General features: G+C 42.6%; 1 protein-coding gene across 3 annotated transcripts; it reads left to right on the top strand.

Moving 5' to 3' along the window:
* SAG (S-antigen visual arrestin) lies at positions 1 to 22,794 on the top strand. Of its 3 annotated transcripts, XM_067002658.1 has the most exons (16): positions 1 to 2,586; positions 4,557 to 4,702; positions 5,244 to 5,304; positions 5,397 to 5,441; positions 5,698 to 5,891; positions 7,139 to 7,198; positions 8,360 to 8,427; positions 8,626 to 8,761; positions 9,098 to 9,182; positions 10,419 to 10,491; positions 11,398 to 11,535; positions 11,833 to 11,910; positions 12,872 to 12,895; positions 13,306 to 13,370; positions 19,745 to 19,754; positions 20,409 to 22,794. In XM_067002658.1, exons 2-16 carry the CDS (start codon positions 4,613 to 4,615, stop codon positions 20,503 to 20,505), a joined length of 1,224 nt encoding a protein of 407 aa, XP_066858759.1. In that variant the 5' UTR covers positions 1 to 2,586; positions 4,557 to 4,612; the 3' UTR covers positions 20,506 to 22,794. The 3 variants fall into 3 exon arrangements, with proteins under 3 accessions (XP_066858759.1, XP_066858757.1, XP_066858758.1); XM_067002656.1 differs by lacking the exon at positions 19,745 to 19,754; XM_067002657.1 differs by lacking the exons at positions 12,872 to 12,895; positions 19,745 to 19,754.
* The last annotated feature ends 104 nt before the right edge of the window (positions 22,795 to 22,898 follow it).

Genomic DNA, 22,898 nt, shown 5'->3' with positions numbered 1-22,898 from the left:
TGGTATGGGGGGGGAAGAGGATAATGCTCTTAGCTTCAAGCTGGACATCCAGCAGATACAACCTTGTTTTGCCCTGTCTCAGGAATGTTGTCTTGAGACTGAAGGAAGTCTCGCCACGTTAAGTGTCGCTGTCCTTGAAAGGTTGAGGTATTGTTGGGTGTTTTGGACACGTTACTGAATTGAAGAAATTAAGTATTTCTATTTTGGACACTGAGAATAGAAGGCTTTTTATCCTGTGGTACTTTGACTGCTACCTTCTTAAATTTTTAAGACAGTGATAGGAGTTGCATGCTTTGGAGAACACACAACCCCTTGTTGAACCTTGTTGAATACTGCTCTGGTTCCTACTTCAGAGCAATGAGGGAAAGCCTTCAGCTGCTTTTGTTAACATACTAACATCCAGATACAACCATGAGCTCTTGCTGACCACTCTCCTTTTCATAAGTAAAGAAGCCTTCTGGCCAGCTCTTGGAAGTAAGAACCATAGCAAAAAGGAAAGGCAAAACACGGTATTCTGAGGCATTTCTGCAGACAGTGCTTTTTCCTTCTGCCCATTGCTGTGGCGGAAGGTCCGTCTCAAAAGGCTCCTACCAAGAGGCCAGGTGACCCTGGGTTACTGCAGGAAAGCAGATCACTAAATGACAAGTCAGCATGATGAAAGATTATTGGGAGATTAAGCTAATTAATAAAATCTCAGCAGGCTCTGCTGAGAAGGATCAGAATGGGTTTAGGACATCTATAATTTAGGCTACTACAGTTGTATTTTTCTACAACATGGACATACATTCTTAAAGGGCTTTGTTTTGCCTGTTGATGTTGTTATGAAATAGGCTAATATTCAACACTCTCAAGGATAATGGCTAGCTAGCTAAAACCTTAAGCATTTTAAGTGGAAATTCCTTAGGAGCATGGTTTCTAGGAAATTCCAGTGACCAATTTCAACTTTTTTATTTTGCTGTAGTTTTTAAATTAATTTTATTGCCCACTCTTCTGGTTCAACCTGCAGAGGGAAGAAGAGAAAATGAAGGTACCTGCTGTGCGGAGGCTGTCACGCTGCACTGCTTCTCTGCTAAAGGTGGAGCTGCACTTCAAGTGGTTGGGGGTAGGGGGAGATATCTTTCTCCAGCCACAGAAAGCATTTGTGTTATGGGGAAGCTACTTCCAAGCTCTCCCAGAGACCTTTGCCGCATGTGCCTGCATCTCCCAGGCCCTCAGAGGAGTAACAACAGTAACAGGAATGCCCCTTCCCCTCCTGGAGGGCTGATCATCTTGAAGTGCCAGCAGCACAGAGTTAACTAACTCTCCTTTTTGCTTTGGTACTGGTGATTGAATATAATGCATTAATTTTTTGGGGTAATTTGTGAGGCCTCTTCCCTACCACCTACAAAGAGGATCTAGCTTTTCATCAAGAACTCACGTGAATTTCCTTGTTTTAGGGCTGGTTGTTTTTTGTTTGCCAGAGTAGTCGTTAAGCTCCCCAGATAATCCACCTCTAGATAATAAAACGTGGCAAGAATTTTTGAAAACACGACAGAGCTGAGGAATGCTTGTTCTACATTCTTTTTTTATATAATTTGTGTACAGGGGCCTCTACATTCAGGCAAATGTTGGTGATTGTTTGCATGGAGCAAGCTTGATCTGTGACCACAGGATTGTGGGCAGTGGAGGGTGCTATTCGGGCTGGCAAATGGCGAGGGCACGACATGATGTTTCTAATCAGACTAACAGATGCAGCCCAAGGGAAAGCTACAGCTGTTCATGGAGCTTGCAAAACAAAAATTGCATGTTGTGTAGAATATCAAGACCAAAATCACTGAGGGGGGAGGGTCGAGGAGCATTCTTGGAACATTCATGAACAGTAAAGCTAAACTGATTGAAGTTCATGTGTCTTACATCCTCAGTGCTGAGACTCACTTTTTGTAAGCAAACTGAGGAAAGGTGGCGAGCAATGTATTTCCCAACAGCAAGCCAATGGGGTGTTGGTGGAGCAATAATAGATAAACTGCCTAGTGATTGAATTAATATATTGTTCATAATGTTTGGCAGCCCTTTTTAATGGTATGTGTTTATAGATAGTTTGCTGTTTTATAAACTCCATTTTTCATAAACAGCTCTTCTATGTTTAGCTTCTTATCAGGCTGGGTGACTTGCAACCCTAGGAAGGAGAAGATAGAGGAAGAGCTTTAGAATAAAGCTGCTTTCAGTAACCATCCTGTTCTGTGTAAGTCTGCAGTCTTACAAAGCATGTGATGATGACATTGTAGACCTGTTCATTGACGATCTGGGCTTCCTTAGGTAATGCTTTATGTTGCTGACTTAACCACTTTCCAGTTGAATCTTAGCCCAGGTACAATATTTGCTCTTGGAGGGGGATTAATTCTTGAAAACCTGGAAGGACGCAACTAGAGACGTGCTTTCAAATCCCCTACAAATTGTCTTCCTTCTTGGCTAAGAGGTTAGTGATTTTCTCTGGTTGATGGGAAGAAGCATAGGACACAACTGCGTGGAAAATTCATCTTTCTTCAGCGGTTTAAGATTCACGACTTTGTCCTGTGGCAGCTCCTGTGGTGTTCGGAACACAGCAAGGTATTTAATGTTATTTGCTGGTTTGTTCTTTGGGTCTAGAGTGTGAATAGGGTGACTGCTTGACCACAAATACTACTCCAGACTTGGAAAACCTACTTATATTTCATAAAATACAGATTCTCGAGCAGATGTAATGCCTGTCTCTAATCTCCACCTTACATCTTCAAGTGGTCTAAGGGAAGTATTTCCTTTTTCTGCAGCGTAGAGTTTGCAAATACGTTATAGAAACCGTTTCTATTCTTGGAACAGTTTTAAAATGGAAAAGCAAGTAGAAAACCAGAAGAGGAAAACTGCAAGCAGTCATACACAGTCATATCAAAGTATGCTGATTCCAACGGTGTACAGAAGGGAGAAGGGTACAAGTAAAACACGTGAAGCATCATCCTTTCCTGATGCTGCTTCTCAGCTTCAGTGTCTTATGGGGTTAGGGTTGCACCTGGATCATCCTGTCCAACATATGTCAAAAACCTTTTCCCTCTGAATGTCTAATCCTGTGAATCTATTTACCTTGTTGATTTCCAGAGCCTTCTGCAATAACGCATTGTACTTTTGTATCTTGTGTTATATGGGTAAAGATTCATTTTATATTCAATTTACTGTCCACTTAATTGGATGCTGATAGTTTTTGACTTAAGACAAAGTGAAAAACAAAAGTCTCTCCATTTTGCGCCACTCAAGTTTTCTGGACATCTTTTTTGGACATCTGTCCTTTTGGTCCTTCCACTCGCCTTTTTTTTTTCTTATTTTTTCCCCTGAAGAATCTTATTGCTTTGTTGCTTGCACCTTTTTGCTTTGTTTTTCAGTGCAAGTTGTTCCTTACCCCCCAGTTATACTTGTTACTTTCCTGGGCAAGTAGCTGGACTGTTATATTAAGGTGCTTTCTGTTTCAAATTCAGTGACACTCTGAAAGTAATGGTTTACATTCAGTTCTGATTTAGGAAATTTACGGTGGAAGAGATGAGTTCTCATGCTGGGTTTGGTCTGACTCTTTACCAATATATACTGCCTTTCTGGGTCTTAAACTAAGCATGCTGTCTCCAAGATGCTTATACATCAGGGGTTCTAAAATAGCATAAATGACATTCTCTGTTATGCTCTTGGTTAATTTCCTAATAACTTTTCTGGTTACGTCAAGACTTTCTTCCTACGTAGTGACAATTATGATTGTACATGTCAGACTGTGGCTGCATTTTCCTCGAGTGTGATACTTTGCACTTGCTGTCATAGAATAAATGGTATTTTGGTGCATATCCGGTCTCTTTCATGATGCACTCCTCCAACTTAGCACTGACAACTTTTTGACAATCAAAGGTGGTTTTCTATTTGTGGGCAGACTATTCACTCCTTATCTAGGCTTTTTTGCATTCATTCAAGACTACGTTCAATAGCAAATGTCCCAGGACAGATGCTGCTGTGCTATTGTATACTTGCAATGGTGAAAATTTGAAAAACCCAGAAAGCAGCCAAAACTCACATGTATTGATATCATTTCCTAGATTTTATTCAATTGGCTGAGATTGAACTTTCTTCTTATCTCAATTTAGAGCCTCTGATGACAAATCTTCATGTACCTTCTGAAAATTGAAGTACCTTGTGTTGATCCAGCTTACCTTCATCTCTACTCCTGCAGACTTTTTCACAAACTGTCTCTCTACAAATCTCTGCAGAGGCCAAGCTCTCTCTCTCTCTTACCCCCATATATTTTCAACTGATCTACTGAATTTTTGAATTTGACTTAAAAATGAGTTCTAGGTCTTCTGTAATGTTTCTGAAGAGCTGTTTTTAAATAGATTTCATTTTAGCAGTTCCTTATTTAAAAAAAAAAGCCCACCATCTGTGCTGCACTTGAATACCCATTTAAATAGTCCATTTGGTGAACTATACCATGGGAGTAGAATGCTGTACCCACCAGGTGTAATTAGTTTTATCTCATCCACATATCCTTTTTTTTCTCCTGATATTTCTCCCAGGAGCCTTTGGGGCAGAAAAGCGTCATTCATCCACGGTCACATACCTATCTTTGGCCATGAGCTGCCCTGAGTCTCAAAAGACAGGGAAGAATGCTGGTTCCCCTCAAAAACAAGTTATCTTCAAAAAAAGCAGCCGTGACAAAGCTGTAAGTACCATAATAATGGGTCTAAGTAGGTATGAATTTCAGTTGTAGTCAGGCTGGAAACATTACAAATCTTTCCTGCCCTTACTGTTTTTTTCTGAAGAAGGACCATGGTCTGTGTTTAGTGCTAAGTTTGAAAACACAATATAAACCAAGTTTACAGTAGGTCTTGCATAGGAAGGCAGCTCCCCTCTCACTCCTCCTAGATTGTACTCCTGCCTGTAAATGTTTAAAACAAAGCTGATGCACTATGTTTCTGATGGCATCAAAAATTTTTAAATCCATAGTTCTTTGTCCCATCCCATGAGTATTTGTGTTGTTCTTCTACACATTAGGTTCTCTCTTCTGAAGTCCTGAAACATGTGAATAGCAATATTGTCTTTTGGGGATCGCATGTTCGTTTGGGAAAAAAAGTAAAAGTTTAAAATGGAATCGTTCTCTACAAGATTTCTAGCTCCACACCATGTTTTCCATTCTGCCCCCCCACCCCCTCTCCAAATTATCAACACTTTGAACTTCAACCATGTACTACTTCTCCCTACAGCTGACCATCTACCTGGGAAAGCGTGACTTTGTTGACAACATGGGGACTGTGGAACCTATAGGTAAGTCCACAAGCATACGCGCTATCCTTTCTGCTCTCTTAACCCTGATTATTCTCTGGTAATCTTTCTTCATTTTTTTGCCTTTCTTTCAGATGGTGTTGTATTGGTGGATCCTGCAATGATCAAGGGGAAAAAAGGTTTGAGAGTTTATGCAACATATGTGTTGGAGTCTGTACCATTATAGCAATGTAAAATGGTTCTAATATAACTCTTCCCCAATGAATGGGCTTCTTATTCAACATAACATATGTTCTTGTGTAACCCAGATAGGATTCATACCACATATAACAGTGTTAAAATGGGTTTCCATGACTCCAGTGCAGGATTTTACATCCCACCCTGGCTATGTTGTTAGTCTGCTGCATGCTTTACCTGTCGTTTGCTTCTTTTCAGTGTACGTGACCTTGACCTGTGCTTTCCGGTATGGCCAGGAAGACATTGATGTGATTGGCCTCACCTTCCGACGGGACCTGTTCTTCTCTAGGGTCCAGCTGTACCCACCTGCTGACAAGCCAGACTCTCTCACCCACTTGCAGGAATCTCTGTTAAAGAAGCTGGGGAAAAATGCCTATCCCTTTCTCTTTACAGTGAGTATCCTGTAAGAGCCTCTGACCCTCTCCTCCTTGTCTTTTATTACTGGGCTGTTGACACTCAGTGAGGGACTGAAGACAGGGATTAATATTAAGTTCGTATTATGTGAGGCTCAAGTTTTGAGGAAAAGGCAATGTACCATTTTTTTTTATTACCAAGTGGTAAACTGCAAGAATATCCTAACTGTCCTAACTGTGTGTGAAATGTACTTGTAAGAGGCAAGGAGTTACACAATGGCTTTATGCTAGCCACAGCTCCAAATATCCATGTCTTCCCAATTCCAGGGGGGTTGGAATACTTTATACCATTGCCACAGTGGTTACAAAGGAAGTGTCAAGTTCTTCCTTTAAAAAAAAAAAGAAAAAAAAAAAAAAAAAAAGTTTTATTTTTTAATCAAACAAACAAATGAAAAGCTTGTTACCAGACATTGTAAACAGCTCATTGCCAAATTCTGAATCTGACAGGACGTGCTTCCAGTACTGTCACTGACATGTCTGCCTTAGCATTCCTTAGGGAGATCCAGGTTTGAAAACCACATATTCTGAAATAACAATAAATAAGTCTTTGAATCTGCTCAGTGGATAGGTACCTGTCATATGTTGCTGACCACTCAAATACAACCCAGTGATCTCCAAACTGCTGGATTCTTTGATGGGGTGTTGCATTCCATGTCTCCATGAGCTGCTCTGCAGTCTTCCCAGCTGATGTCTGAAGTTGCTGGCCCTGCCTAGTCCAGAAGCAAATGGACACTGGCTGGTGGCTGGCTGGTCTTTGTGGCCTTAGCTGTGTTTCCAGAATAGAGAATGCTTTGCTCAAGCTTCAAGCCCATGTGAGCAGTGATGACTGGCACAGCTGTGAGCAATGTTGATGATCCTGGGTGGGGGAGCCACATGTCCCAGCTTCTAATCTGAGCTGTGCCTCTAGTGCTTGGTTTTTAGCTCCGGAGCTTCACGTGTCTGGATTTTTTTTTTTTTTTTTTTTTTTTTTTTTTACTTTTTGTCAGCTTTTTCTTGACTCTTTATGTTTAGCCCCTCTCTTCCACAAAGACTTTGTTACAGGGTTAGCATAAGGCTCAGCTTCTGTCTCAGCTGGAACTTCAAAGGGTTACTGTATTACAGCAAGTGCCCTGTTGTCTTCATGGTTGTTTTGTACCTTTTGTAAGCAGCAAGTTAATTAGAATATCACAGAGTTGGAAATCTGCATAATATTGCTTTCGGTTATTTTTCTCTCCTTGTTCCCACAGTTCCCAGATTACCTGCCTTGTTCAGTCTGTTTGCAGCCTGCACCTCGCGATGTTGATAAGGTGAGACAAATGGGACACTTGTGCTTATCATGGTTGAGGATGTATGGAAAACGTCATGTGAATTTATTTGGCTAACTTGAGAGAGGAATAAGTTGATACTGGGGTTTGTTGTGCTATGCCACCAATGTCAGGAACCTGACTTTTAAGAGCTACAGTGTGGGTCAGAGTCGGAATTCAATTCCTCAGAATAAGAAAAGGAATGTAGTTCAATAGCTGCAAGACTCTGCTAAATCTGCAGTGCTTGTAATTTCATTAAGGGTACCACATGATTTGTGGGTTGGACACACACAAAATAACACACACAAAAATGTCAGGCAGGCTTCCATTAGCTAGTCAGTCACGTGAGAGAAAAGGAGACTGAGTGCCTGAATTCTCACAGATCCCTATAAATAGCATGTGTTAAGATCTGCTTCTGAATTAAAACAAATACAGAAACAGGCTGTTTTACACGTGTGTAAACAAAACAAAAGTCCTGGAGGAAAAAACGCTAGATAATGTGATGTTCTGCAAGGTTTCTGACAGCATTTAAAATAGTCCTTTTGTACTTCACGGGATGCTTCTCTGAACATCTGGGTTAGACTAAAACCAGGCAAGATGGGATGCAAGTTGTAGAATGCAGAGCCACAGGGACAAGCTATGTGTTTCGGAAGGATTGATATTGTAGCAAAAGTTAACATATTTCTCCGAAGTTATCTGGGACTCTCACAGATGTCCCATGGCAGTGTTGAAGGCGACTGTTAAAGCAAAGATCAGCTTGGCCTGATCGCTCCTAGCCCTTATACACCGGGAAGTAAAAAGCTTGACCCCGAGTCAGGTATTGGCATTACAAAGCCAATTCAGAAACTCAGGGTGGACCGAAGAGCCTTGCAGGCTGGTCAGTGTTATCTCCTGTAGCATGCTGTGACCTCTACAACAGTGCTCTCACAGAAAGCCTTTTAGGAGTAGGGATGTCATTTGTCAGAGGTTGGGAACTAAGCCTTATTTATCAGGAGGAGCATGGAATAGGTGAGCGCTGCCACACCAGTTGGCAAGGGTTTGTTACAATGGTTGGAGGCCAGAAGAATTTGCAGTTGGCAGGAATCTGCCAGTTTCTAGTGTACAGGAAGATGTTTGAACATCCGCAGATGTTCTTGGCTTGTGACACTGACTTCTTTCTGGCAGAGCTGCGGGGTGGACTTTGAGGTGAAAGCTTTCTCAACAGAGAATGTGGAAGAGAGAATTCATAAGAGGTAATAAAATACATGTGTCTGTCTGTCTTCAGCTGTGCCTCTCTTAAAGAGGGCCAGAACGTTCAGTAATGCACCGTGGTTGCTTGTTCAGCTTTGTTCCACTTGCCAGTGGACTTCTTGAGCGTAAGCACATGAGTGCAAAACTCCTGCCTCTGCCAAGCACAACGTACCACCCTGTTGTCTTCCGCTGCTTCTCAGGAACTCTGCACGCCTATTGATCCGAAAGGTGCAATATGCTCCAGAACAGCCAGGACCCCAACCTTGCGCAGAGACCACGTGGCAATTCTTCATGTCCAGCAAGCCGTTAAACTTGAAAGCTTGCCTCAGTAAAGAGGTGAGGAGTTTGCCCCTGGGGTATGAACATCATAGTATTTCAATACCAATATGTGTTTTGCTGCCTAAAGCAGCTATTTTGTGTGTTACCCAGACTCTGTCTCAGCTGAGACTGACTTGCCCTACCACTCGAGGGTTTTAATGTAGCTTTTGTCAGTAGCTACTGCTGGGGGAGCCTGGGACACTGTTATCAGCCATTTGAGACAAAATCATTGAAGGAAGGGTCACCTTGCCTTATATGGTCTCTGTGAAGGAGATTGAATTCGTGTGGACTGGAGTGGTATAGGGCCTGGGAGAAGCCTCCTGACTGGGTTTCTGAGCATTGAATTCCTCCTAGGTGTACTACCATGGCGAGCCCATTCCAGTCACTATCACAGTCACCAACAACACAGAGAAAACAGTGAAGAAGATCAAAGTCCTGGGTAGGTTTTTACTGTTATCTGGTATTCTCTTAGGGTGGGAAGACTCTTTGGTGGGAGGGCTGAAAGAGCCAGAATTTAGTGCTTGTAACTACTTAAGCAGGCAGCATGGGGTGCGTCAGGAATTTGTTTAATCCACCCTCTCTGCTGCTGTTTCTTTGCTGCTGTTCATCAAGTGAAACACTGCAGCCTTTTTCCTGACTCATGGTTACTTGCCTGGCTTAATTTCGGGCACCTGTATGTACAATCTAAGCAGGAAGGGACAGACACTTATGGTAAGCAAGGCAGGTGCTGTGGGGAAATCTGCCTCTTTGGGAGGCTGGTGGGAAGAGCTACCCTGTCAGTGGGATGCTCCTGCTAACAGTAAACATGCCCAGGTTGTGTACAGTTTTGCCTGGGGATTCAGAAATGTTTGGCAATGTGAGGAATGGCCACTCTGCCAGTGGTGGTGTAATTCCTCCTGAGGAAGCTGAGGGCAGGGCCTGAGTTTCAGTACTGCCTATGCTTTATTTATAGGACTGCTTGTTTTCATCCCACAAACCCTGTTGCTCTTGGGCCTGGGGAAGACAATATGAGACACAAAGGATGAGAAAGAGAAAAGAAAGCAGGAAAGGAACAAAGTAGCTGAGGGTTTCATAGCCAATTCAGTGTCAGTCTTGCATGCACTGTCTAGTAACTCCCAAATATTTTTTTTAGCTTGGCACGCATCTGCCTGTCTTAAAAAGACTTTGTAGTTTCAGATTCTCTCATTGGTGTTTCAGTCAAAACTACCATATCCTTTCTGGTGTTAGATTAGGACTGGAGAATACAAATCATTTGTTGCCACAGGATCCTGACTGTAGTTTGGTATCCTGTCTGCTTGATACTGGCATCTCATGAATGCAAATGCATAGGCTATAGAAACACAAGAGATACTAGGGACCAGAGATGAAAGCAAACACACTTAGAAAGGGAGATCCTCAAAACGGAAAGAGCAGGCTCCCCAAGGAAACCATGGGCTGCTGACTTCGTTATCTGCAAATCAAGGCTGGATGTGTTTCAGGCAAGACAGACCAGCAACACACAAGTGGCCAATGTCTATCCAGATCAGGCTGCCTGAGCTGGTGGTCCCTTCAGGCTCTAAATGTATGGATTTTTCTGCTGTCTTCGTGTTTTCCCTTCCTGAGATTCAGTGGGACAGCTATGTTGTTTCTGATGCCTACGCACAACTAATTGTCCCTTTTCTTCTTTCTCGCCAAGTGGAGCAGGTTGCCAATGTGGTTTTGTACTCCAGTGATTACTATACAAAAGTGGTAGCTGCTGAGGAAGCACAGTGAGTGAATATTCTGCTTATCCGTTCTTGCTACACTCCTTCCTCCCTCTTAATTACCCTCCTCAGTTACAGGAAGTGCTCCTGGCCGTAGTCTGGCAGTTGCCCGCTGTTACATTGCTCTTTTTGCCTTGTGTGTGTCTTGACACCAGCTGTAGTCGAGGCAGCTGGTCTCCTTTTCGTGTAGCCAGCAGGTACCCTGCTCCTTTTTTCAGAGATCAGGGGGAGGTTGCAGAAAAGCTACTTTGTTTGAAGAGTAATTACCTACTGGAAAAGCTTAGCAGGGCCTATGTAGGGCTCTCCATTGGTTGAAACCTTTAAAGAGAGCTGCAACATTTGTCTAAAGTGCTGCTGTTTGCCTGGAAATGCTGGATGCTCTAGCTTGGTGTCAGTCTTTCTCACAACACTTCACTTGGTTTCTGCTGGCCTTAGCTCACAAAAACCTCGGGGACTGTTGATGGTGTGGAGAACCCCTTGCTGTTACGCCTTGCAGTGTGTTGGCAGTGCAGCATTGAACTTTGCTTTGTGAGGAGGGTTGGGTACACCCATACATTTTATATTTTTCTGGTTTTTGCTCTGTACCTTAGGGCCATGTTTTCCTTTTTGTACTGGTCTTCTAAACTTGGATTCATTTTGTCCAAATGTAGAGGTCTGCAGCATAGTTTGACCTACTTTTAGATGTATGCCTTAATGTGAAATTAATGATTTTCTGCAAATACTTGTTTGATTACGAAGGAAACTTTTCTGACTAGTTCAGATGTAGACATTTGCATTGTAGACATCTAAATCTGGACAGATAAATCCCACTCCTTGTGGATGGCTTTGTAATCTGCTCTGAAATTACCTTAGTTGGGTTTGTAAGGCAGATCAGAGTGTATCGCTTTCCCTCTCGCCTCTCTTTATTTTCAGGGAGAAGGTGCAGCCAAACAGCAGCCTGACCAAGACACTGACAGTTTTGCCCTTGCTAGCAAATAACCGGCAGACCCGGGAAATAGCCCTGGATGGAAAGCTGAAGGATGAGGACACCAACTTGGCTTCTAGTACCATGTGAGTGGTTTTAAGTGGTCCCAACTGGTAAAGGGTATAAAGAAGAGGGGAGGATGGAGGAAACTGAACTATCAGATGTTTGTACCTGTCCTGATGGGTCCATCTGATTGCATGACCTACCCATCATAGTCGTTCAGGCTAAAGCGTGATCACAGATCTGGAGAGGTATTGGCTGTCCCTAAGGCTCTTCTGCTCCATAGTTTTTAGGAGAAAGAAATGTTCATCTAGTTCTCGTTCCTGCCACGTACGGCTGCTCTGTTGCAGTACTATCTAACACCACTTTGTTTTCTCTGGTAGTATTAAGGATGGAATAGACAAGACAGTGATGGGGATTCTCGTTTCCTACAAGGTCCGAGTGAAGCTCACTGTTTCGGGGTAAGAGTACCAGACTTCTTGCTACATCTGTTTAGAGTTAGGAGAGGGAAGTGCGTGTACCCCAATGACTAGTGGGGAGAGGGTAGGACACTCCACCCTAAGAGAAAGGGCGTATGTTGTAGGGATATTAGGTTAACTTTAAAGCATGAACTTCCTTGAAGTTGTGTATGTCTTGGCCTAAAAAAAAGCCAGAAAAGTTTTCTTGAGCCAGAGGTGTTGGATTACTTTCCTTACCTATAGAAAGCTAAGCTTTTTTTTTTTTTTTTTAAGGAAAGCTATGATAAGACTTTGGCCATATGACCAGAGGTTGAAGTAGAAACCTGTGGTTTGCAATGCAATTTTATTTCATTGCGATAATTTTTAGTTTGTGAAGGCTTAAGTGAAACTGTGTGTGAACCTTTGTTGCTGTTCTTGTTCTCCCAGAGCAGAAGGTAGGTGCAACTCTGCCTGAGAGTCATAAATACCGTAGCTAAGGTACTGTACTGAGCCAGTTTTATGGGAGAAGCTAATGGTATCACCATGAGATAGTTCCCAGCATACAGCGCAAAAGAGGATAAGAAGCGTTGCTTATAGTCACTGTTTACATTTGTCTTCAATTCATCTATCCTTCTTTCTAATACAAAAATAAGTCAACGATTTGCCTAAAGCATGATAAAAACGACTGCTGCCTTCTGTGGTCCGCGTGGATTGCCCGTGTCCTTTGACTCTCAGGCCCTCAGCAAAGGAGCCTTGCTAACGCTTGGTCAGGGGTTCAGAAACTTACTCTTTCACCGTGGGAAGGATATGAAAAATTAAAGTCGCCTTTTTTAAAAAACAAGTGTATTTGGAGGTTAAGCTTTGAGGCAAGTAAGAATATACGAGGGAGGTGATCTCAATAGTCCACCAGTAAAACACTATTTGCTAGAGTGCCAAAATGGGAAGGCATTAAATAGGCTTATATATTTCTTGTCGTCTTCTGTAGTATGCTGGGAGACTTCACCTCCAGGTAAGAGTCTTCTTTTCAGACCATGTAGCCATAGCTCTTAATTTGTCTTCTTACCCTCTTATTCTCCTTCCCACCTCCCTAACTATCCCTTAAGCTGATAGAAATAAGAAATATGCAAATTCAGCTGTGAAAATGAGGCAATTGCAAAAATGCATCAAATTTATGTGCACGCAATGTTCAGCACATAATAAACCCAGCTTATTAGGGTGGATATGCATATGTGTTTTGTGTTTCTTTTTTGTGGAGAAATCTGAGCTTAACTCTTTTTGAAGGGGGAGTTAGGATTAGAAAAATGATGAAAGAATGAGTAAATTTGGAGTTGAAGGCTTGAGCTGGCCTGAGCTGGGAGGGAGACTGAACCAGGCATGACTGGGGCTGTGGATTTGATGCATTCTCTCTTCTCCCCAAAGTGAAGTGGGCACAGAGCTGCCGTTTCGTCTCATGCACCCCAAACCCGAGGAAAAGAACCCAGCAGGTCAGTTGTGCCTCATTTTTGCCTTTTTTTATTGTCTCAGGTGAGTTCTTACCATTGCTAGGCTTGCAGACATTTAGCCTTTAGTGTCTGGAAGCCAGTGCTGGGGGCTGCTGCATGTGTATGGGAGAGAAAACCTCAAGGCACAGTGTAAGAGGGAGAAGGGATGCTGAGATGGAAGAAGGTAGAAATGGGTCATGTTCCCTTTGTCTTTCATCTGTGGAATCACAACTGAAAGCACAGGGACTTAAGGAAACACTGCACAGTTAAATCTCATGACTACTGTGCAAAATGCCCTGGATGCAGCTGTTAACAGTTCCTATCCAGATTCTAATATAGCAAATGAGAATGTCACAGAAAATGCCTAAGACACACAACACTATAAAAAGCAAAATATTTCTAAGCAAATTTATAAGGTGATAAAACCATTCAGGATTTTACAGTGTCCCTATTATGTTTACGTGGCATTGGCCACAGTGTCTCTCTCTCTCAATATATATATATGTATATAAATATATATATAAATAAATATATATAAATCATGGTACAGTGTAAGGAGCTACCTTTCCCAGGGAATATTAGATCTTAGGAGTGGATGCCAAATCTTTAGGTTGTCTTGAGCATTTGTCTTCCTGCTTCCTCAATTCCTGACTGGCTCTGTTCTGTAATGGTGAACGTATGGAAACTGCAACGTGCTTAGACTAAATCAGAAGTTCCTGTACAGCATCTGGGGCAGCTATTGAACATAAAAGATTATGCCAGCTTTCGATGTTGGGATTGTTCTGGATGAGTCACCTTGTCCTGCCATCTGTGTTTGGATGGAGTTGTGTAGGCTTCAAACATAAAACCAGGGCTGCTTCTGCACTGCATTTTTTTTTCATTGGGCTAAAACTTATCTAAAGCCACTGTATCTGGGAACATGACTACTAGAAGAAGGTAGAGGAGCCTATGAAAGGAGTTACCCGGGATAGGTTCTATGTTCTGTACTGGAAGCATTAGAAAGGGGTGATTTAGTCCTTGTTGTGTTAAATGGTTGGGGTGCATTAAACACAGCAAAGCCAGCTGCTCAAAAAAGGCGATTCTCCCACTGTATTTGGTGTTGGTGCAGCCTCACCTTGAATATTGTGTACAGTTCTGGCTCTGCAACATAAAAAGGATGTTAAGCATCTGGAGGGGGGGTGGCAACAAAGCTGGTAAAAGGGCTGGAAGAGATGTCCTGTGAGGTGAGGCTGAGGACGCTTGAGTTGTCTAGTCTGGAGAAAAGAAGGCTAACAGGCAGCCTCATTGCTCTCGGAAGCTCCCTGGGGAGGGGAAGCAGAGAGGGAGGTGCTGGTCTCTTCCCATTGATAACTGATGAAAGGACATGAGGGAACGGCACGGGGCTGCACCAGGGGAGATTCAGACTAGACATTAGGAAAAAAATCTTTAATGTGAGGGTGGTCAAACACTGGAATAGGCTCCCCAGCAAAGTGGTGCTTGCCCCATGACTGTCAGTGTTCAAGAACCATTTGAATAATGCCCTCAGAATAATACGCTTTAATTTTTGGTTAGCCCTGAAGTGGTCAGGCAGTTGGACTTGATGACCTTTGAAGGTCCCTTCCATCTGAACTATTCTATTACCAGTTGTTGGAGGACTCAAACCTGAGTGGCAAGAAGAGAGACTGGCTATCCTCAGGTGCTCTGGCTAGGAATCAGTGTGAGGGAATTGCACCATAGGAAACTCATATTTCCCCTAGAAAACCTCTGCTGTTAGCTGTGCCAGCAGGGCCTCTCAGCACAGACACAGAGCGTGCTCATAGGAGAAGTTTTTGGTGCATTTGCACCTCCATCAGAGCAGCACGGTGAGTCCAGGAAGTACCGTCAGCACAAATCCACAATGCCCATTTTCCCCTCGCTCCCATTCTGCTGTGGCCGGAGGGAAGGCAGCCCCGTCGCTGAAGGGTAGCACAGGGCACTCGCTATACAGCTGCATGCAGACTGCATCTGCTTCCAGAAATCAGGTCCTCAGGGCTGGTCTGTAGGGCTCATAAGGTTGGACCACGCTGGGGAAGCTGCTGTGGGGCAAATGCTGCTGTTGGCACAGCTGTGCCCGTGCTGTGGGCTTCTGTGCCGTGTTGCGGGCTGGCAAAGCTCTGCCAGCAAAACACTGAGGTTGCTGCTCGCTTGATCGTGAGCTCAAGGCGGGATTCGTGGTAGGAGAGCGGCTTTGGAAAGGGTCTTCATGGCTGTTCCGGTAGCTTGCACATACTGAAGTATTTCCCTCAGACTTTCCTGCAGGAATCCCCCTGGCTACAAGCTTGGCGAAGGCCAGGGACCTTTTTGGTGCTGGTGGGCCCAGGAAAGGTGGCTGGTGAGAGCCATCTAGTGTCCACGGGGAGCCTCGCGTGGCAGAGGTGCTGGGGGGGCAGCTCAGGGCTGCAACTGGGGCTTTCATGGGTTCAGAGAAAAGCTTGAAAATGTTAAACACGGACTATTTAGAGGATCAGGGAACCGTAAAGAATTCTGTGTGTATTTTTAGAACAGTGTGGATTTTTTTGGACATGACACCATGTTTTGGTGTTAATGCAACCACCCCATTTTTATTTTCTGTGCTTCAGGCAGATAATTTTGGCAGAAGCATTTGTAGCTTGAGGAAGAATGGAAGTCAGTTCTCCCTTCTAAGATCGTTTCGAAGGATGGCTGATATACTCTTTTATATAGTACACTCAAAAGGATGTGGGCAGAAGACTTACAAGGGAAATGGAAAACTTTAATATTTCTCAGATCACTTCCCCCAACACATCCTCTTACCAAAGGCGCAGCCCACATATTGTTTGCTACATCAAAGTCCTTCTAGGAGCTTTCTGTCAGAAGACAGCTGTGGTTCATGCATTTTCTTCAGATGGAAATTGCAGGTTTTGGGTAACTTGAAAAAGAAATGCAGTTAGTTTCAGGAGCTATCCCATGGGAAAGCCCTACAAACAGTTAACTGGAGAAATAAATGCTTTCTCTTCAAACAAGAAAACTAACACAAAAGAAAATTTCTCTGAAGCCTGCATAACTGATTTGAAAACTGTGCTGGATTGTGGTGTCTCAGCTCATTACAGGGAATAAAACAGCCTCCCGAGTGAAGACGGTAAACTAAAACTCTTACTGGCTTTCCGTGTCCTGTGCCTAATCACCGTTTCTAATTGTGAGTTCATGTTTTGGAGATGCAGTTTTTATTCTGCCACCTTAGGTCATAAACTCTGAAAAATAAGACGTGCTTCATTAGTGAAATTACATCCAATTTGGAATCGAGCAAAACAAGACTTAATTGCAGAGATGGAGCTTCAGCAAACAGTGTTTAGACTCTTAAAGGCCCCACAAGATATAATTTTGTTTTGATGGCTTGTTCAGCAGCCTGTGCAATGGGTGTAGGCAAGGGTGCATGCACAGGGAATTTTGAGATCACTCCTTATCTTCTTTTTCCATTCCTTTTTGTTTTTACTGATGAGTCAGTAACCAATTTGTCCATTGCACCTCCCTTCTTACTTGACTGTCACTAATGTTGCAGCTGGGAGAAAGGAAAAGTCATGGCTACGGTGGAATTAGAAATGTCACATACTGTGACTTTATGGCTTATTCCTTGCAGAGGGGTAATATCCTTTTCTCTTTTCTAGCTGAAGTGATTTATGGCAAAAATAAACAAAACGTGTAGCATCAGTGTATTTAATTGTGCAGGGCTGACTTGAGTGTAGAGAACCTCAGAACGTCAGAAAAAATAAGCTTCACAAGAACACAGTTTTATTTTTTAGGGCCAAATGGGGGCAAGTGTGATCAGCTGCACTGTACTGTATTTCACAGTATATTGCTTTGCCCTTTTTATTTGTCCGTCTGCTCTGAAGCAGTCATCCCTCAGTAAAAAGCAGGTCTGTCAGAGTGCATGGCTCTTGCTGACTGCTTGCTCTTCCTTCTTGCTACCTTTCCTTTCCCATGTTTATTTTTAGCTTCTGTGTCTTGGACTTCTTGTAGGCCAGCATTTGCATGTTACATGTGTACTGGTTTTGGACCCATGTGTTTCACAGGTGGTTATTTTCAGGCAAAGCAGCTCCTGTCACATTGGCAGCCTGTCTTTTCTGCCTGTTGACAAAAATGGATATAGATCTGTTTCTTTTAAAGACAGAGTCAAACTGGGCCATGTCTCTTCGTGCTTTCAAGACCTTTCCCTGTCAGCAGTTAGCCCAGCTTCTGCTGGGATTTTTTTCAAGGCTGTGCTCTTAGCGTGAGTTCTTTGGTCTGGGGTTTTCTTGCCCTTGTCTTGAGGTTTCACATTTTGTGGGCCTATGTCTTGTACACTGACCTTTGTTTTGGCTGTTATTCAACAAATGGTCATTTATCTGCTTCTTTGTTAAACTTGCATGAAAGGGTTCCTTCCAAGAAACCCATAAATACCGTATCCCTTTAACATTAACATTATTCCCACCCTGGATTGATATTGTAACTTTCAGAAATTAGTGAATTTTCAAAGGGCTTGAATGTCTTGAAATGTAACATAACCTACTTTTTTTTTCTTTTTTTTCTTTCCACCACAAAGCTAAAAGAGGTTAAAAGCAAGCTTATAATGAAAATTACCATATGTCACAACTTTAATTACATGGAGTCATTCCTGTGGCTGCATAATAAAAGCTTATAGAAAACCCTCTGCAGAGGGTATGATGACGTTCAGGAGCCTCATCTGTCCTTGAACACAGCCCCCTCCCATCCCAGCCCTCAAAATGATTGCTGGGATGCCGGTTAAAAATAAGGAGAAAAAAAAACCCAACAACCCATTTTCAGGTTCCTGAGACTTCTTCAGTGTTTTAATGCTAAATAAACCATGGGACAGCACAATAACCCTGTGGAGTGGACTTAATTCCTCCTAGAGTGGTAATATAGACATTTAACAAGCCTACAGCAGCCTCGAAGTAAAATAGTGTCCATGCATCTGTGAATGTAATCTGATATATAAGCTATATGAGAAGTATTACTATACTGCCACGCTACCTTTGTATTGATACAGTAAGTACTTATCTGACAGAAAAGAACTTGCCTTGCCAAAGCAATACCTCTTTCTCCCCTCAGCCCATTCTGTAAAATCAACTTCCAACCACATTGGTGGATGTTGTTCAGCTTTGCCCATATCATTAATGTCACTGTTCCCATAGTAACGAGTACACTCCGGAGAGGGGAAAGAGGGTGGACTATTTAAAGACTACAAGTTGGAGGAAAATAAAATGACAACCCTGCTTTATGTGTTGGAAACTTTAAAACTTCTAAAGGTTTCATTTTAAATCCATTTCAATCAAGTATGGGTGCACTGAGACTTTCCAGACTTCATCTTGGCCTCTGTGAGTAGAGGAAGCTATCCTTTCCGAGTCTGGATAAATACCATCATGAACGCTTTTACGTGATCTGTCGTTTGAGGCATTTTGGCTACAGTGCCCTACTTGGCACACTTGTAATGCTGACTTTTCCAGCAGTGCTAATCACCACTTGTTGCCTTTGATTTCTGTGTGTTGTGGGCGGGAAGTCTCCAGGTTACCCAATCACCAAGGCATCCCAAATCCCTGGTGACTTCTGTGGAACAATGGCTTTAGTGCACTTTGCTCCCTCACTTAAACTCATGAGAAATAAGCCAGTGAAGCAACTGTTTCTTGCTAAAGCTTAAGTAACTGTAAGAGCAAAACAATCCATGTTCCCATTTCTTCACTGCAGTGTAGTCTGTTCTGCTTACTTCAGGCCATGTTGAAACACCTTCCAAGGGATCCTGCTAGCAAGCCTGAACGCTGTTTTGTTACAGTGTGGTTAGCGAAGATCCCATCAAAGGAACACATTAAAGTGCCAGAGGTCCCAGGATTATGTTTAGGCAAGGATGAAATCAGGAGTATTGCTTCTCATATGCGTAATCTGCCTGATGAGAGGCCACCTAATCCTTTCTGTATTACAGCCTCTGTTCGATTTCAGTACCTTCAAGTTTATTGAATGAGAACGTCTTCCCATCAGCTGGCTACTTAAACCACAGTGACAGACCAATTAAGACTAATGTCAGGCGAGCACTGTCATCTGAGAAGCGTGTGCACAGATGTTTCTCTCAGGTGTGACTGCTAGCAAGCATAAATGGGAAAAATCTGTTTGTTTCTCAGCTCTTCTGATGTCTTAGGCAACATTGCTGGGGTGCTCTTCCATTGGGGGGACCTAGTTTTGCTTTGGCAGGTGTGTGCACATACATGTTGAGACTTTCCAGAATTTCTTGTATTGCTGCAAATCCTGCTGCTTGTCACTGTTTTGTTTATAAATATTTTGCTGTTTTTAGCATCCACTGTTCTAACTATTTGCTGTATCTTTTCTCCTCCTTTACTGCATGCTGATGACTGCAGGGAAGGATGGGTAAGTTTCTTTTAATGGTATTTCAAATTCTAACTGCAGCTGTGCATTGACTCTTTGAAAGCTCCTCAAAATTGTTCAAAAATCCACAGGGTTCACAGAGTGTGAGCTTAAAAAATTAATGTGGCTTGACAAGTTATTGCTATCAGTTGAACAGCAATGACCGACCATGTGAAAGTCGCTTGAGACCATGTTTTGCCTGACAGCTGGACAGAAAGAGATATCTGTGGTCAGCTGATGCTCTGTAGTTTTAGGAACTCAAAATATAGGCACATGGTTGAACCTATTAAGCACAGAAGAAATAAGGATGAAAGGTTTCACATTTTAATTCAAGACAAAGACCCTTTCAGGCTGCAGACTGTTCAGCTAGCTGATAGATATTAAGCTGGAATGAGCATGGTTCGGTACAGGAGGTTCATGAAAACCTCCTCAGTTTGTGTCCTGCTTTGTTCCATCAACTGCTTTTCCTACTATCTTAGAATAGTACCAACGAAGATAGTATGCGTGGGAATATGATCCAAATCCCTCTGGAGATAAAAGAAACATCACCAGAGACTGCTCCAGGCTTTTCTTCTTCCTCCAGCATGTTGCTTTCAGTCTACTGGTATAAAAAATGGCTGTCATCATTTTGAAACACCTGTGTTTCTTCAATTTCAGTGATGCAGAGATGGTATTTGAGGAGTTTGCTCGTCAACAGCTAAAAGATATGCCTGATGATGAAGAAAACAAGAATATTTCCTCAACTGATGAGTGATGAAAACAGCAAGCTGCTAGAGAAGCTGTATAGTCTGGCATCATTTAGAAATTTAGGACCTAGGTTCCTGGTAAACTGCATGTTCTGAGTGCATACATTGTCTTTCAAGGATCAGTAGACATAAAATCATGAATCTCTGTTGCTTACTAAAAGTTTTAGCTCCATAAAAATGTAGCAAACTCAACACTCGATGCTTACTCTAGTTACCAGAGGAGGGCAGGAAGGCTGCTCTGCTGTGATATCTGCTTCACTGGCACCTAACAAAATGGTGGTTACTTTCACCACTGATGAGGGCTTAAACGATGGCTTGTGCAGCCTGCTTACACTTAGCTGGGGTCATGGAGTCTCTGCTTTTGAAATGCTAGCGAACTAAGTTCTAGTTTGAACGGCTGGCTTGCTGCCTTTGACTTGAAGTTCCTCAGTGGACTATGCAAAATTGATTTTATTTCCTTTTGTTTGCTTTTGCATTTTTCCTTTATCAAATTCATCTAGTTAATATTTTCAGTGCTTGCACTGTCCCCATGTATTGCTTACATCCATTTGCTCTAGCATTAAATGTATTGCAAGTCATCTTTCACAGCAACTGTAATGCTGAGATACTATGTTAGCTTTTTTGCAATATGTTTAATAGTTATGTTATTAAAGATCAGGGAAATGTGCATTGTACATGAATTTCTTAACAAAGATCCCTATATACAACCCCAAACAGAGAACTGGTAGTCTAGACTAATGCTATATATAATCTAGTTTCCCATATGCAGCAGTACTTCAGAAGAGGGTACAATAAAATTAAGGAGGAAATCACAGGGCAGCCTGCCCTGAAGAGGCTTTCCCTACATCCATCTGCCAGAGATCAGTTTGTGCTCTAAGAAATGAGATTGTACTCTGCAAACATTGGTGTGTCTTGTTGATCTGGATATTCTCATTATCTGTGTAAATGTCTAATCCTTTCCCAAGTCTCATGTAGACCTTTGCTGAAGTGAGTTGTATCAGCTAATTACATGTTGTGTGTAAAAAGACAGGTGTTTTCTTTTTCTTGTTTTTGTTCTCTGTTTTTCAGTGTCTCTGGTTTCAATTCTCCTGGAAAGTCTGAATACTGGGCCTATGTTAAATAATATAAATTTATGTATCTCACCCTATGCACTGGAAACTGGATTTAAGAGCTTCCCTCTTAGATCCTAGCTATCAATGATGACCACTTTGTAGAGAAGAAAATGAGGGACACGTTTTAGAGATGTCCATTTCCTCCCAGCAGGAGTGGGACTCTCATGAAAGCTTGCTGTAAGCAAGTTGCACTTCCGTCCTGCTTCAGACTGCAGAGGTTGGATAAACTTAGCTTTCCCGCTCTCTGGCTTTGGTTTCTGTTGGTAACTATAACCTGTGAAAGCAGTCTGCTTTGGAGAAACACGTGGGCTGCTCTCAGGCATTTCTGAAGAATGATGCTATATTTAGGTCTCATTTTTTGAGCAAGATCGGTTTTGTTTTTTGTTTTTTCCTGTTTGCACGTTTTCTCTTACTGATACCATCAGGGTTACAAGCCCTACTTTTAGAAATGGCCCAAAGTCTTTAACCAAACTACCTTATACATGGCCTCTAACACTTATAAGTAGATTTGGTTAGAAATAAAGCCTTCTGTTTTGCTTTATTATGTTCTGTAAACTGGGCTTGTGTTAAGATGCTGAAAGCAGTGAGCTGAAGACCACAGCTGACTCCACAGCTCCATCAGTGCTCTGCCTTCACACCACCTGTTGGTGTTTGTTTGTTGCAGCTCTTTCACCTTAGGTGAAATTGCAAGAGGCACTGTGTTTGGTTTGCTCTTTCTCGGCATCGTGTACTGTGCTGCTAAAGAATCACTGCAACCATTTTCAGGTGTTCCTAGTCAGTATAACGTGTGGTTTCCATTTTAGTTTTGGGGTGAGGGTGTCAGGCTTCTGTACCTGAATTTCTGGAAAGGTCTTTTGAATGATTGCTCTGGTATTATTAATTTTTTGGTGACTCAAGAACACATTGGTACGGTAAGGCTGAGCAAAATGTTGGTAGTGGATAAGCTGGTCTTGGAGAGCTGGTGCTCAGGAACTCCTTTAAAGATATTAAAAAGAGGAGCGGGGCTAGTTTGTGACAATCTTCTCCATCCTCCTCTGAAGTGCAGCTTCTCCCACAAAGGCTTTTCCGTTACTGTTCCTGGCTACCGGACCTGCAAGCACGCTTAGAGGCCTTTTTTTTTTTTTTTCCTTCGTGTGTGTCAAGCGTGTAAGACATCTGTTGCTGCACGCTTTTCCTCTCACGTGCATCTGTGGTGATGACTTCAGTCACAAAGTCACCCTGCGCTGTGCTGTGGAAAGGGTGGAGTCACAAGGGCTAACTCGCTACTTGTGACTGAAAAAAGCTCTTTC

This window comes from Anser cygnoides, chromosome 9, assembly GCF_040182565.1.
Source record: "Anser cygnoides isolate HZ-2024a breed goose chromosome 9, Taihu_goose_T2T_genome, whole genome shotgun sequence".
In the NCBI taxonomy this organism is placed as follows: domain Eukaryota; kingdom Metazoa; phylum Chordata; class Aves; order Anseriformes; family Anatidae; genus Anser; species Anser cygnoides.
The sequence above is the reverse complement of the archived record's forward strand: the minus strand, read 5'-3'. Positions and strand labels throughout refer to the sequence as shown.

Coding starts and splice junctions, on each gene's coding strand:
- SAG (XM_067002658.1), top strand. CDS start 4,613: ATGAGCTGCCCTGAGTCTCAAAAGACAGGGAAGAATGCTGGTTCCCCT. Junction 10,492..11,397: donor GTAGCTGCTGAGGAAGCACA/GTGAGTGAATAT, acceptor CTTTATTTTCAG/GGAGAAGGTGCAGCCAAACA. Junction 11,911..12,871: donor GTGAAGCTCACTGTTTCGGG/GTAAGAGTACCA, acceptor CGTCTTCTGTAG/TATGCTGGGAGACTTCACCT.